The sequence below is a fragment of the Cherax quadricarinatus genome, chromosome 62, assembly GCF_038502225.1.
Source record: "Cherax quadricarinatus isolate ZL_2023a chromosome 62, ASM3850222v1, whole genome shotgun sequence".
Lineage (NCBI taxonomy): Eukaryota > Metazoa > Arthropoda > Malacostraca > Decapoda > Parastacidae > Cherax > Cherax quadricarinatus.
Window position 1 is genome coordinate 2,663,615 of NC_091353.1, and position 14,959 is coordinate 2,678,573.

General features: G+C 46.5%; 1 protein-coding gene across 1 annotated transcript in view; it reads left to right on the forward strand.

Annotated features, from left to right (window-relative positions):
- Positions 1-14,598, forward strand: part of LOC138854531 (uncharacterized) — a 39,761-nt gene extending 25,163 nt beyond the window's left edge. Inside the window, exon 2 of the mRNA XM_070098314.1 lies at positions 14,393-14,598. Within this exon, the coding sequence (XP_069954415.1) occupies positions 14,393-14,511 (119 nt within the window). The 3' untranslated portion in view covers positions 14,512-14,598. The remainder of the gene's footprint in view (positions 1-14,392) is intronic.
- Positions 14,599-14,959: the final 361 nt, after the last annotated feature.

Here is a 14,959-nt window from a genome sequence, read left to right on the forward strand (position 1 = left end):
TACCTGGGTGTTAGTCACCTTACACCTGCTGTACATGTTCACTTAGCAGTACCTGGGTGTTAGTCACCTTACACCTGCTGTACATGTTCACCTAGCAGTACCTGGGTGTTAGTCATCTTACACCTGCTGTACATGTTCACCTAGCAGTACCTGGGTGTTAGTCACCTTACACCTGCTGTACATGTTCACTTAGCAGTACCTGGGTGTTAGTCACCTTACACCTGCTGTACATGTTCACCTAGCAGTACCTGGGTGTTAGTCACCTTACACCTGCTGTACATGTTCACCTAGCAGTACCTGGGTGTTAGTCACCTTACACCTGCTGTACATGTTCACTTAGCAGTACCTGGGTGTTAGTCACCTTACACCTGCTGTACATGTTCACCTAGCAGTACCTGGGTGTTAGTCATCTTACACCTGCTGTACATGTTCACCTAGCAGTACCTGGGTGTTAGTGGACTGGTGTGGGTCGCATCCTGGGGACAAAAATTACCTAATTTGCGGGAAATGCTCCACATAACAAGGGACTTTCTATATAGTAGTATGTCATTGATGTCAGCTATGGTCTGTATACCTTGTACATGTACTTGTAGACCTTGTACATGTACTTGTAGACCTTGTACATGTACTTGTAGAAATAAAGATTATTATAAAACACGTGTGTCCTCCAGACCAGTGTGTAAATGTTCACCTTGTGTGTGTGCGGGCGCGCACTCAGGCTCTCTCTCACACACGCAGCATTTCCTCCCTCCATGAAACATGTTTCGTCCTGCAGGTTCACACACACACAAACATACACACGCGCGCGCGCGCACACGCACACACACACACACACACACATACACACACACATACACGCGCACACACATACACATACATACACACACACACACACACACACATACAACACAGTGTCTAATCGACATGTGCCTAGGACACTAACTAACACACACATACACACATACACACATACACACACATACACACACACACACATATACACACACACACATATACACACACACACACACACACACATACACACACACTCACATACACACACACACATACAAACACACACACACACACACACACACACACACACACACACACACACACACACACACACACACACACACACACACACACACGCGCGCGCGCGCGCACATTTTCTTGGACTGCAAGAAGGCGCTTGACACAGTTCCACTCAAGAGATTGGTGCAAAAACTGGAGGACCAAGCAGGGATAACAGGGAAGGCACTACAATGGATCAGGGAATACTTGTCAGGAAGACAGCAGCGAGTCATGGTACGTGGCGAGGTGTCAGAGTGGGCACCTGTGACCAGCGGGGTCCCACAGGGGTCAGTCCTAGGACCAGTGCTGTTTCTGGTATTTGTGAACGACATGACGGAAGGAATAGACTCTGAGGTGTCCCTGTTGGCAGATGACGTGAAGTTGATGAGAATTCACTCGATCGAAGAACAGGCAGAACTACAAAGGGATCTGGACAGGCTGCAGACCTGGTCCAGCAATTGGCTCCTGGAGTTCAATCCCACCAAGTGCAAAGTCATGAAGATTGGGGAAGGGCAAAGAAGACCGCAGACGGAGTACAGTCTAGGGGGCCAGAGACTACAAACCTCACTCAAGGAAAAAGATCTTGGGGTGAGTATAACACCAGGCACATCTCCTGAAGGGCACATCAACCAAATAACTGCTGCAGCATATGGGCGCCTAGCAAACCTCAGAACAGCATTCCGACATCTTAATAAGGAATCGTTCAGGACCCTGTACACCGTGTACGTTAGGCCCATATTGGAGTATGCGGCACCAGTTTGGAACCCACACCTAGCCAAGCACGTAAAGAAACTAGAGAAAGTGCAAAGGTTTGCAACAAGACTAGTCCCAGAGCTAAGAGGTTTGTCCTACGAGGAGAGGTTAAGGGAAATCAACCTGACGACACTGGAGGACAGGAGAGATAGGGGGGACATGATAACGACATACAAAATACTGAGAGGAATTGACAAGGTGGACAAAGACAGGATGTTCCAGAGACTGGACACAGCAACAAGGGGACACAGTTGGAAGTTGAAGACAGATGAATCACAGGGATGTTAGGAAGTATTTCTTCAGCCACAGAGTAGTCAGCAAGTGGAATAGTTTGGGAAGCGATGTAGTGGAGGCAGGATCCATATATAGCTTTAAGCAGAGGTACGATAAAGCTCACGGTTCAGGGAGAGTGACCTAGTAGCGATCAGTGAAGAGGCGGGGCCAGGAGCTTGGACTCGACCCCTGGAACCTCAACTAGGCGAGTACACACACACACACACACACACACACACACACACGCACGCACGCAGGATTTCCTCCCACCAACATGTTCTCTCCTGAAGATGTTACACACACACACAGGCAGCAGTTCCTCCCACCATTAAACATGTACTGTCCTCCACCATCAACATGTACTGTCCTCCACCATTAACATGTACTGTCCTCCACCATCAACATGTACTGTCCTCCACCATCAACATGTACTGTCCTCCACCATTAACATGTACTGTCCTCCACCATTAACATGTACTGTCCTCCACCATCAACATGTACTGTCCTCCACCATCAACATGTACTGTCCTCCACCATTAACATGTACTGTCCTCCACCATTAACATGTACTGTCCTCCACCATTAACATGTACTGTCCTCCACCATTAACATGTACTGTCCTCCACCATCAACATGTACTGTCCTCCACCATCAACATGTACTGTCCTCCACCATCAACATGTACTGTCCTCCACCATCAACATGTACTGTCCTCCACCATCAACATGTACTGTCCTCCACCATCAACATGTACTGTCCTCCACCATTAACATGTACTGTCCTCCACCATTAACATGTACTGTCCTCCACCATTAACATGTACTGTCCTCCACCATTAACATGTACTGTCCTCCACCATTAACATGTACTGTCCTCCACCATTAACATGTACTGTCCTCCACCATCAACATGTACTGTCCTCCACCATCAACATGTACTGTCCTCCACCATTAACATGTACTGTCCTCCACCATTAACATGTACTGTCCTCCACCATTAACATGTACTGTCCTCCACCATTAACATGTACTGTCCTCCACCATTAACATGTACTGTCCTCCACCATTAACATGTACTGTCCTCCACCATTAAACATGTACTGTCCTCCACCATCAACATGTACTGTCCTCCACCATTAACATGTACTGTCCTCCACCATTAACATGTACTGTCCTCCACCATTAACATGTACTGTCCTCCACCATTAACATGTACTGTCCCTCCACCATTAACATGTACTGTCCTCCACCATTAACATGTACTGTCCTCCACCATTAACATGTACTGTCCTCCACCATTAAACATGTACTGTCCTCCACCATCAACATGTACTGTCCTCCACCATTAACATGTACTGTCCTCCACCATTAACATGTACTGTCCTCCACCATTAACATGTACTGTCCTCCACCATTAACATGTACTGTCACTTAACATGTGCTGTCCTCCACCATTAACATGTACTGTCCTCCACCATTAACATGTACTGTCCTCCACCATTAACATGTACTGTCCTCCACCATTAACATGTACTGTTATTAAACATGTACTGTACCATCAACATGTACTGTCCTCCATTAACATGTACTGTCCTCCACCATTAACATGTACTGTCTGTACTGTCCTCACCAATCAACATGTACTGTCCTCCACCATTAACATGTACTGTCCTCCACCATTAACATGTACTGTCCTCCACCATTAACATGTACTGTCCTCCACCATTAACATGTACTGTCCTCCACCATCAACATGTACTGTCCTCCACCATTAACATGTACTGTCCTCCACCATTAACATGTACTGTCCTCCACCATTAACATGTGCTGTCCTCCACCATTAACATGTACTGTCCTCCACCATTAACATGTACTGTCCTCCACCATTAACATGTACTGTCCTCCACCATTAACATGTACTGTCCTCCACCATTAAACATGTACTGTCCTCCACCATCAACATGTACTGTCCTCCACCATTAACATGTACTGTCCTCCACCATTAACATGTACTGTCCTCCACCATTAAACATGTACTGTCCTCCACCATCAACATGTACTGTCCTCCACCATTAACATGTACTGTCCTCCACCATTAACATGTACTGTCCTCCACCATTAACATGTACTGTCCTCCACCATTAACATGTACTGTCCTCCACCATTACATGCGGTGTATTCATTTATTTTCTTCACTGTAACTCATCTTTATCTTATGAGTTAAAGTTTCTCTCTCTCTCTCTCTCTCTCTCTCTCTCTCTCTCTCTCTCTCTCTCTCTATCTCTCTCTCTCTCTCTCTCTCTCTCTCTCTCTCTCTCTCTCTCTCTCTCTCTCTCACACACACACACGTTCGTTGATTTTCATGTCTTCATTTTGTGTAAATTTATATATATACGTCTATTATATATATCCATGTGTATTCTCGAGCCTACGTACATATGTATATCCTCATATATACGTTCGTGTGTATATCCTCAAATACGCTTATATGTATTTTTTGAGCCTACATGTGTATATTCACATGTCCACGTTTGCAATCGTGTCATTACGATTTCTTGAGTCATGTGTATATCCTTATATATACCTCCATGTGTATATCCTTATATATACCTCCATGTGTATATCCTTATATATACCTCCATGTGTATATCCTTATATATACCTCCATGTGTATATCCTTATATATACCTCCATGTGTATATCCTTATATATACCTCCATGTGTATATCCTTATATATACCTCCATGTGTATATCCTTATATATACCTCCATGTGTATATCCTATATATACCTCCATGTGTATATCCTTATATATACCTCCATGTGTATATCCTATATATACCTCCATGTGTATATCCTATATATACCTCCATGTGTGTATCCACCTGTATATCCTCGTGTCTACACTCGTGTACATTCAGGTGTATACATGTATGTGTAACTCGTGATCAACCGCTGAAACAATGCTGGGGGGAGGGGGAGTAACCAGACACGTTTAAACTTGAAGAAAATAATGGCGGGAGGCGACAGTCGCCATCAGGTGTGGCCCGTGACGTCACCGGTCGGTTACCAATGGCAACGTCAATGAGAGCCCCGAGTGACCCATGACGTCACTACCTCTGTGCCGTGATCGCCAATGAACATCCAGTGTGATGCGTGACGTTATCAGATGATTTGCCATAGCCAATAAGAAGAGAGTATAGTTTGTGACGTCACAAGTGGGTTAGCCTGAGCGCTCCAATAGGCGCCTAGCGTAAGATTAACGTCATCTAGTATGTGCGTAGAAGCTAATAATAACGTAAAAGAATTCTTCACTAAATATAATATGCTTGTACATTGCGTTTTGAAAATTATATATTATTGGTGTTCTGAAGACGGCCTTTGGTTAAGTCCGAAATATGTAGATCCTTTCTGTTACTTGTATGATTTTCCTAATGCATTTTCATGTTTTCTTTCCTATTTTCCCCGTTTGTGGAAGATGTGTTAATATTTATAACAAGACTGGTGATTCTCTCTCTCTCTCTCTCTCTCTCTCTCTCTCTCTCTCTCTCTCTCTCTCTCTCTCTCTCTCTCTCTTTTTTTTTACACAGGGTTTGACAAGGTTAAGGATCCCTAGCTTTATTGACAGCTATATTACAGGTTAAAGATTCCTAACTTTATTGGCTGTTACCCACATCAGCTCATTTGAAAGCATTTTTATTGTTATGAGACATACAAGTACGGAACAGGATGAAGTTGGAGCCATCTGTGGGTCAGCATTTTCATTTGATCAACTGACTTTATCTCGTTGACATCATTATGCTCTCTCTCTCTCTCTCTCTCTCTCTCTCTCTCTCTCTCTCTCTCTCTCTCTCTCTCTCTCTCTCTCTCTCTCTCTCTCTCTCTCTCTCTCTCTCTCTCTCTCTCTCTCTCTCTCTCTCTCTCTCTCTCAGGATGTTCCAGAGATGAGACACAACAACAAGGGGTCACAGTTGGAAGTTGAAGACTTAGATGGGTCACAGGGATGTTAGGAAATAGGTCTTCAGCCATAGAGTTGTCAGGAAGTGGAACAATCTGGAGAGTGATGTAGTGGAGGCAGGAACCATACATAGCTTTAAGAAGAGGTATGATAAAGCTCATGGAGCAGGGAGAGTGGACCTAGTAGCGACCAGTGAAGAGGTGGGGCCAGGAGCTGTGAATGAACCCCTACAACCATGGTTAGGTGAGTCCACACACACAGTAGCATGACCTCTGACACTGTACCATCGCTGGTGACCTCACGCAGCCTGGTATACACCACAATATTTACCCCGAGGATATTCTGTGTTGTGAGATAATTGTTGTGACAGCAGGGGGGAGGGCACATACCTGAACAGTGACGGGAACCATCCGAGATATAATGTGTACAGGTTAGGTTCCGGGCTGCTGCTGTAAAGTGAAACATTCTCTCTCTCTCTCTCTCTCTCTCTCTCTCTCTCCCCTCAAGGAAGGTTCCTTGATGTTGGTGAGGGGCTCTTGATTTAGGGAATTGGATCTGTGCTCCAGTTCCCCGAATTAAGCCTGAATGCCTTCCACATCCCCCCCCAGGTGCTGTATAATCCTCCGGGTTTAGCGCTTCCCCCTTGATTATAATAATAATAATAATCTCTCTCTCTCTCTCTCTCTCTCTCTCTCTCTCTCTCTCTCTCTCTCTCTCTCTCTCTCTCTCTCTCTCTCTCTCTCTCTCTCTCACTCTCTCTCTCTCCACTTACAAATGCACATACAAGCCTGGTAACATGTTTACGCTATTATATATTATTTGAGCAATAGAGCTAGGCCTAAAAAATGTTTTTGTGTTTAACTTATAATGAGTGATGAGTATATTTGTAATACGAAGTCTGAATAAATGAAGACTGGTTATATTAGAGAAGTGCTGTATTAGTGAGACGCTGTAAAGCGGGACTCTCTTGTAGCTGGCTTCAGGGAGGTATTACCAACCTTCCTGTCGTGAAGGTGACGGACAGTAACAACCATCCAGGGAAGTACTACCAACCTTCCTGTCGTGAAGGTGACGGACAGTAACAACCATCCAGGGAGGTATTACCAACCTTCCTGTCGTGAAGGTGACGGACAGTAACAACCATCCAGGGAGGTATTACCAACCTTCCTGTCGTGAAGGTGACGGACAGTAACAACCATCCAGGGAGGTATTACCAACCTTCCTGTCGTGAAGGTGACGGACAGTAACAACCATCCAGGGAGGTATTACCAACCTTCCTGTCGTGAAGGTGACGGACAGTAACAACCATCCAGGGAGGTATTACCAACCTTCCTGTCGTGAAGGTGACGGACAGTAACAACCATCCAGGGAAGTACTACCAACCTTCCTGTCGTGAAGGTGACGGACAGTAACAACCATCCAGGGAAGTACTACCAACCTTCCTGTCGTGAAGGTGACGGACAGTAACAACCATCCAGGGAAGTACTACCAACCTTCCTGTCGTGAAGGTGACGGACAGTAACAACCATCCAGGGAAGTACTACCAACCTTCCTGTCGTGAAGGTGACGGACAGTAACAACCATCCAGGGAAGTACTACCAACCTTCCTGTCGTGAAGGTGACGGACAGTAACAACCATCCAGGGAAGTACTACCAACCTTCCTGTCGTGAAGGTGACTGACAGTAACAACCATCCAGGGGAAGTACTACCAACCTTCCTGTCGTGAAGGTGATGGACAGTAACAACCATCCAGGGAAGTACTACCAACCTTCCTGTCGTGAAGGTGACGGACAGTAACAACCATCCAGGGAAGTACTACCAACCTTCCTGTCGTGAAGGTGATGGACAGTAACAACCATCCAGGGAAGTACTACCAACCTTCCTGTCGTGAAGGTGACGGACAGTAACAACCATCCAGGGAAGTACTACCAACCTTCCTGTCGTGAAGGTGACGGACAGTAACAACCATCCAGGGAAGTACTACCAACCTTCCTGTCGTGAAGGTGACGGACAGTAACAACCATCCAGGGAAGTACTACCAACCTTCCTGTCGTGAAGGTGACTGACAGTAACAACCATCCAGGGAAGTACTACCAACCTTCCTGTCGTGAAGGTGATGGACAGTAACAACCATCCAGGGAAGTACTACCAACCTTCCTGTCGTGAAGGTGACGGACAGTAACAACCATCCAGGGAAGTACTACCAACCTTCCTGTCGTGAAGGTGATGGACAGTAACAACCATCCAGGGAAGTACTACCAACCTTCCTGTCGTGAAGGTGACGGACAGTAACAACCATCCAGGGAAGTACTACCAACCTTCCTGTCGTGAAGGTGACGGACAGTAACAACCATCCAGGGAAGTACTACCAACCTTCCTGTCGTGAAGGTGACGGACAGTAACAACCATCCAGGGAAGTACTACCAACCTTCCTGTCGTGAAGGTGACGGACAGTAACAACCATCCAGGGAAGTACTACCAACCTTCCTGTCGTGAAGGTGACGGACAGTAACAACCATCCAGGGGAGTACTACCAACCTTCCTGTCGTGAAGGTGACAGACAGTAACAAACCATCCAGGGAAGTACTACCAACCTTCCTGTCGTGAAGGTGACGGACAGTAACAACCATCCAGGGAAGTACTTCTTCTCTCAGGTGAATATTAGTAATTTCTTCCCACCAGTTCACTGGATTTCGCAACACTAGAATCTCAAGTAGTACACCAGGGATCCAGAACCTAACCTGCTGTATAAGCGGGGCCCTCCTGTACAGCAGTAGTCCAGAACCTAACCTGCTGTATAAGCGGGGCCCTCCTGTACAGCAGTAGTCCAGAACCTAACTTGCTGCATAAGCAGGGCCCTCCTGTACAGCAGTAGTCCAGAACCTAACCTGCTGTATAAGCGGGGCCCTCCTGTACAACAGTAGTCCAGAACCTAACCTGCTGTATAAGTGGGGCCCTCCTGTTCAGTAGTCCAGAACCTAACCTGCTGTATAAGCGGGACCCTCCTGTACAGCAGTAGTCCAGAACCTAACTTGCTGTATAAGTGGGACCGTCCTGTTCAGTAGTCCAGAACCTAACCTGCTGTATAACCGGAACCCTCCTGTACAGCAGTAGCCCAGAACCTAACCTGCTGTATAAGCGGGACCCTCCTGTACAGCAGTAGTCCAGAACCTAACCTGCTGTATAAGCGGGACCCTCCTGTACAGCAGTAGTCCAGAACCTAACCTGCTGTATAAGCGGGGCCATCCTGTACAGCAATAGTCCAGAACCTAACCTGCTGTATAAGCGGGACCCTCCTGTACAGCAGTAGTCCAGAACCTAACCTGCTGTATAAGCGGGGCCATCCTGTACAGCAGTAGTCCAGAACCTAACCTGCTGTATAAGCGGAACCCTCCTGTACAGCAGTAGCCCAGAACCTAACCTGCTGTATAAGTGGGACCCTCCTGTACAGCAGTAGTCCAGAACCTAACCTGCTGTATAAGCGGGGCCATCCTGTACAGCAATAGTACAGAACCTAACCTGCTGTATAAGCGGGACCCTCCTGTACAACAGTAGTCCAGAACCTACCCTGCTGGATAAGCGGGGCTCCCCTGTACAACAGTAGTCCAGAACCTACCCTGCTGGATAAGCGGGGCTCCCCTGTACAACAGTAGTCCAGAACCTACCCTGCTGGATAAGCGGGGCTCCCCTGTACAACAGTAGTCCAGAACCTACCCTGCTGGATAGGCGGGACCCTCCTGTTCAGTAGTCCAGAACCTAACCTGCTGTATAAGCGGAACCCTCCTGTACAGCAGTAGTCCAGAACCTAACCTGCTGTATAAGCGGGACCCTCCTGTACAGCAGTAGTCCAGAACCTAACCTGCTGTATAAGCGGGGCCCTCCTGTACAGCAGTAGTCCAGAACCTAACCTGCTGTATAAGCGGGACCCTCCTGTACAGCAGTAGTCCAGAACCTAACCTGCTGTATAAGCGGGGCCCTCCTGTACAGCAGTAGTCCAGAACCTAACCTGCTGTATAAGCGGGGCCATCCTGTACAGCAGTAGTCCAGAACCTAACCTGCTGTATAAGCGGGACCCTCCTGTACAGCAGTAGTCCAGAACCTAACCTGCTGTATAAGCGGGGCCATCCTGTACAGCAGTAGTCCAGAACCTAACCTGCTGTATAAGCGGGACACAGCAGTAGTCCAGAACCTAACCTGCTGTATAAGCGGGGCCATCCTGTACAGCAACAGTCCAGAACCTAACCTGCTGTATAAGCGGAACCCTCCTGTACAGCAATAGTCCAGAACCTAACCTGCTGTATAAGCGGGACCCTCCTGTACACAAGTTAGGAGTATGTTTAAGAGAGGAATAAGACGGAAGCCACATTCAGATGATATAAACAGCCAACATGTGTAGCCACAAAATTGTTGGAGAGAGTCATGATAGAAAAGAGATAAATAAGTCATCACACTGAACAGAGAAAGCCAAGTTTATGTTGTACGAAGGAATATACAAAGTCCTAAACCCGTTGGGCCTTTCAGGGCCAAGAGTGAAGGCTCAGGCCACCGTCCGTTTAAACTTTGACGTACAGACACACCTGGTGGCTAAAGCTCCCGCTTCACACACGGAGGGCCCGGGTTCGATTCCCGGCGGGTGGAAACATTTCGACACGTTTCCTTACACCTGTTGTCCTGTTCACCTAGCAGCAAATAGGTACCTGGGTGTTAGTCGACTGGTGTGGGTCGCATCCTGGGGGACAAGATTAAGGACCCCAATGGAAATAAGTTAGACAGTCCTCGATGACGCACTGACTTTCTTGGGTTATCCTGGGTGGCTAACCCTCCGGGGTTAAAAATCCGAACGAAATCTTATCTTATCTTATCTTATCTGTCACGTTATTGTGATCTCTCGCTAGCTAACTACCTATTTATATCTCGCTAGCTAATTACCTGTTTATCTCTCACTAGCTAACTTCCTGTTTATCTCGCTAGCTAACTACCTGTTTATCTCGCTAGCTAACTACCTGTTTATCTCGCTAGCTAACTACCTGTTTATCTCGCTAGCTAACTACCTGTTTATCTCGCTAGCTAACTACCTGTTTATCTCGCTAGCTAACTACCTGTTTATCTCGCTAGCTAACTACCTGTTTATCTCGCTAGCTAACTTCCTGTTTATCTCGGGCTAGCAACTACCTGTTTATCTCGCTAGCCAACTTCCTGTTTATCTCGCTAGCTAACTTCCTGTTTATCTCGCTAGCTAACTACCTGTTTATCTCGCTAGCTAACTACCTGTTTATCTCGCTAGCTAACTACCTGTTTATCTCACTAGCTAACTACCTGTTTATCTCGCTAGCTAACTACCTGTGTATCTCGCTAGCTAACTACCTGTATCTCGCCTAGCTTCTAACCTGTTTATCTCGCTAGCTAACTACCTGTTTATCTCGCTAGCTAACTACCTGTTTATCTCGCTAGCTAATTTCCTGTTTATCTCGCTAGCTAACTTTCTGTTTATCTCGCTAGCTAACTTTCTGTTTATCTCGCTAGCTAACTTCCTGTTTATCTCGCTAGCTAACTTTCTGTTTATCTCGCTAGCTAATTTCCTGTTTATCTCGCTAGCTAACTTTCTGTTTATCTCGCTAGCTAACTACCTGTTTATCTCGCTAGCTAACTACCTGTTTATCTCGCTAGCTAACTACCTGTTTATCTCGCTAGCTAACTTTCTGTTTATCTCGCCAGCCAACTACCCTGTTTATCTCGCCAGCCTAACTTCCTGTTTTATCTCGCTTCAACTACCTGTTTATCTTGCTAGCTAACTACCTGTTTATCTCGCTAGCTAACTACCTGTTTATCTCGCTAGCTAACTACCTGTTTATCTCGCTAGCTAACTTCCTGTTTATCTCGCTAGCTAACTACCTGTTTATCTCGCTAGCTAACTTCCTGTTTATCTCGCTAGCTAACTACCTGTTTATCTCGCTAGCTAACTACCTGTTTATCTCGCTAGCCAGCTATTTATCTCTCACTCTTGTCATCTTTGCTTATCATCCCTTCCTCAATAGGTGACTTGGACCTGCCTAGCATGAGCTAGTAGGTGACTTGGACCTGCCTAGCATGGGCCAGTAGGTGACTTGGACCTCCCTAACATGGGCCAGTAGGTGACTTGGACCTGCCTAGCATGGGCCAGTAGGTGACTTGGACCTGCCTAGCATGGGCCAGTAGGTGACTTTTCTTTGTAATATATTTTTACTCTTGATCCTTCTATTCATTGTCTACTACTATGGTCTGTATAAGTTGTATCGTGTACTTGTAGATATATACCTGGAGGTTACCTGGAGGTTATTCCGGGGATCAACGCCCCCGCGGCCCGGTCCACGACCAGGCCTCCCGATGGATCAGGGCCTGATCAACTAGGCTGTTACTGCTGGCCGCACGCAGTCCGACGTACGAGCCACAGCCCGGCTGATCCGGCACTGACTTTAGGTATCTGTCCAGCTCTCTCTTGAAGGCAGCCAGGGGTTTATTGGCAATTCCCCTAATGCTTGATGGGAGGCTGTTGAACAGTTTTGGGCCCCGGACACTTATGGTGTTTTCTCTTAGTGTACCAATGGCGCCCCTACTTTTTATTGATTATTATTATTATTTGTAGTAGTAGTAGTACCTACCTTACCTGAAGTCTACCTGGAGGGCACTCCGGGAATCAACGCCCCCGCGACCCGGTCCATCAGGTATCAGGGCCTGATCAACGAGGCTGTTACTGCTGGCCGCACGCAATCCAACGTACGAACCACAACCCGACTGATCCGGCACCGTCTTTAGGTATCTGTCCAGCTCCCTCTTGAAGGCAACCAGGGGTCTTCCCGTAATGCCCCTTATTGCTGGTGGGAGGCTGTTGAACAGTCTTGGGCCCCGGACACTTATTGCGTTTTCTCTTAGTGTACCAGTGGCGCTCCTATTTTTCACTGGGGGTATGTTGCATCACCTGCCAAGTCTTTTGCTTTCGTATGGAGTGATTGCTGTGTGCATATTAGGGACCAGTCCCTCCAGAATCTTCCAGGTGTAGATTATGATGTATCTCGCCTGCGCTCTAGTAGTTAAGGTGTTTGATGGAACTCATACGTGCAGTAAAGTTCTCTGTAAATTCTCCACTTCTGCAATTTCACTCGCCTTGTAGTGGTAACATTATTATTATACTCGATTCCTGCTAATATTTCTGAGTCTGCTACGAACACTACCTACCACCACCACAGCAACCACCACCACAGCAGCCTCCACCACCGCCACAGCAACCTCCACCACCACCACAACAACCACCACCACTACTACAGCAACCAGTCACCACTACCATCTCTTTGGGATATTTGAACGTGATGTCCCGTGGGTTTACCAGGAATGGAAGGAGGATGTTTGGAGGTATGGAAGGAGGGGAAAATGTTGAAGGAGTTGGATAGGGGAATTTTGGAGGACTGAGGAAGGGGTATTGGGTGATTGGGAATATGGGTGTTGAAGGAATGGCAGGGGAGGGGGTTGTTGGTGTGTGAGAAGAAGAGGGGGAGAGGGTGTAGGAAGCAGTCTCGGGTAGCGTGGGAGGAGGGTAGATAGTGTTGGCCTCAGGGTAGAGAGAGGGAGGGGGAGGCTTGTGACAAGGGAAAGGGAGGGTCGTGACTGTTGTGGGGGGAGTTCAGTCCTTCCTTCCCCCTCCTCTCACCCCTCACCTGCCCCCAATCTGTGCACCTGGTCCCTCTCCTTTATCCCCCGAGGTTGTGTTCGTCTTGGGAGGGAGAAGTAAGAGAGAGAGAGGAAGGTAGGTATAAGGGTCAGAGTTTAAAGGTCATTGTTAGTACATGTAATTTTCATAAGTACAGCAGATTCATGTGTAGTCCTGTCTGTTATTATTTAGCTTTATATACATTAACTTTCAATATTTAGCTATATACTTTAATCTGGTTTGAAGAAAAGAGATGAATGTAGATTAAGCTTTTTATTGGGACAGTTTTCCTGTCTAAGTAGTGAAGTGGGTCAGTAAAAGCCTCTGTTACACAACCTGAACATAGGATTATTATCAAAGAGAGCAGTAAACCTGTAGGAATTATAAAATGCCCCAGCACATAGGAGAATTATAAAACGCCCCAGCACATAGGAGAGAGAAGCTTACATCGATGTTTGTGTATTGTTCCAGTCATTAGATTGTGCCTTTTTGTTTTTTAGAAACCCGTGTTATCTGCTATGGTGGTTGTGGGGATGAACCTCCTCACAGCCACAGCACTACACACCATCTTGCTTCTATTATATTTTCTCTTCTTCATTTTGTCAGCTCTGTCAGGTTTTTCTCTTTAATTTTAACTTGTATTGTTCTTACAGACTATGGTCGACAGAGGAAACGACTCCACTCATGCTCCAAGTCTGAGGATCAGGTTGAGAGTGACCCCATCACACCGAGGAAGAAGCTGGCCCTCTCACCCTCCACACCTTCCAAGTAGTGACTCCAAGTACCACCTCTCAAGGGGACACGTGGAAGGGCGTTTTAGGAGGGACTTTTCAAACTTAGCCTTCAACTCTGAAGGATCTCCGAGGCTGCAAAAGGCTCCTATGAGTATGGTCGAGAACTTTTGCAGATTTGCCGGAGACTGAATCATTGTATTCATAAACAAGTGCTAAACCCATAAGAGTCATACAGCACCTGGGACATAGAGCAAAATACTTATTATGTCTACATTGCCTTCCTGGCTGACTCCATGAAATTTGTGACTCACTTCAAGGACAGTGTCAACATCTCTCTCTCTCTCTCTCTCCCTCTCTCTCTCTCTCTTTTTTTTTTTAAGAGTAGCTGCAGCATAAAAAAAAAGCGTGGTCGCCACATTTTGTAAATTTATGAACATAATGTACTGTCATATGTGTAAAAAAAAACTCATAACTAAAGGCAAACAT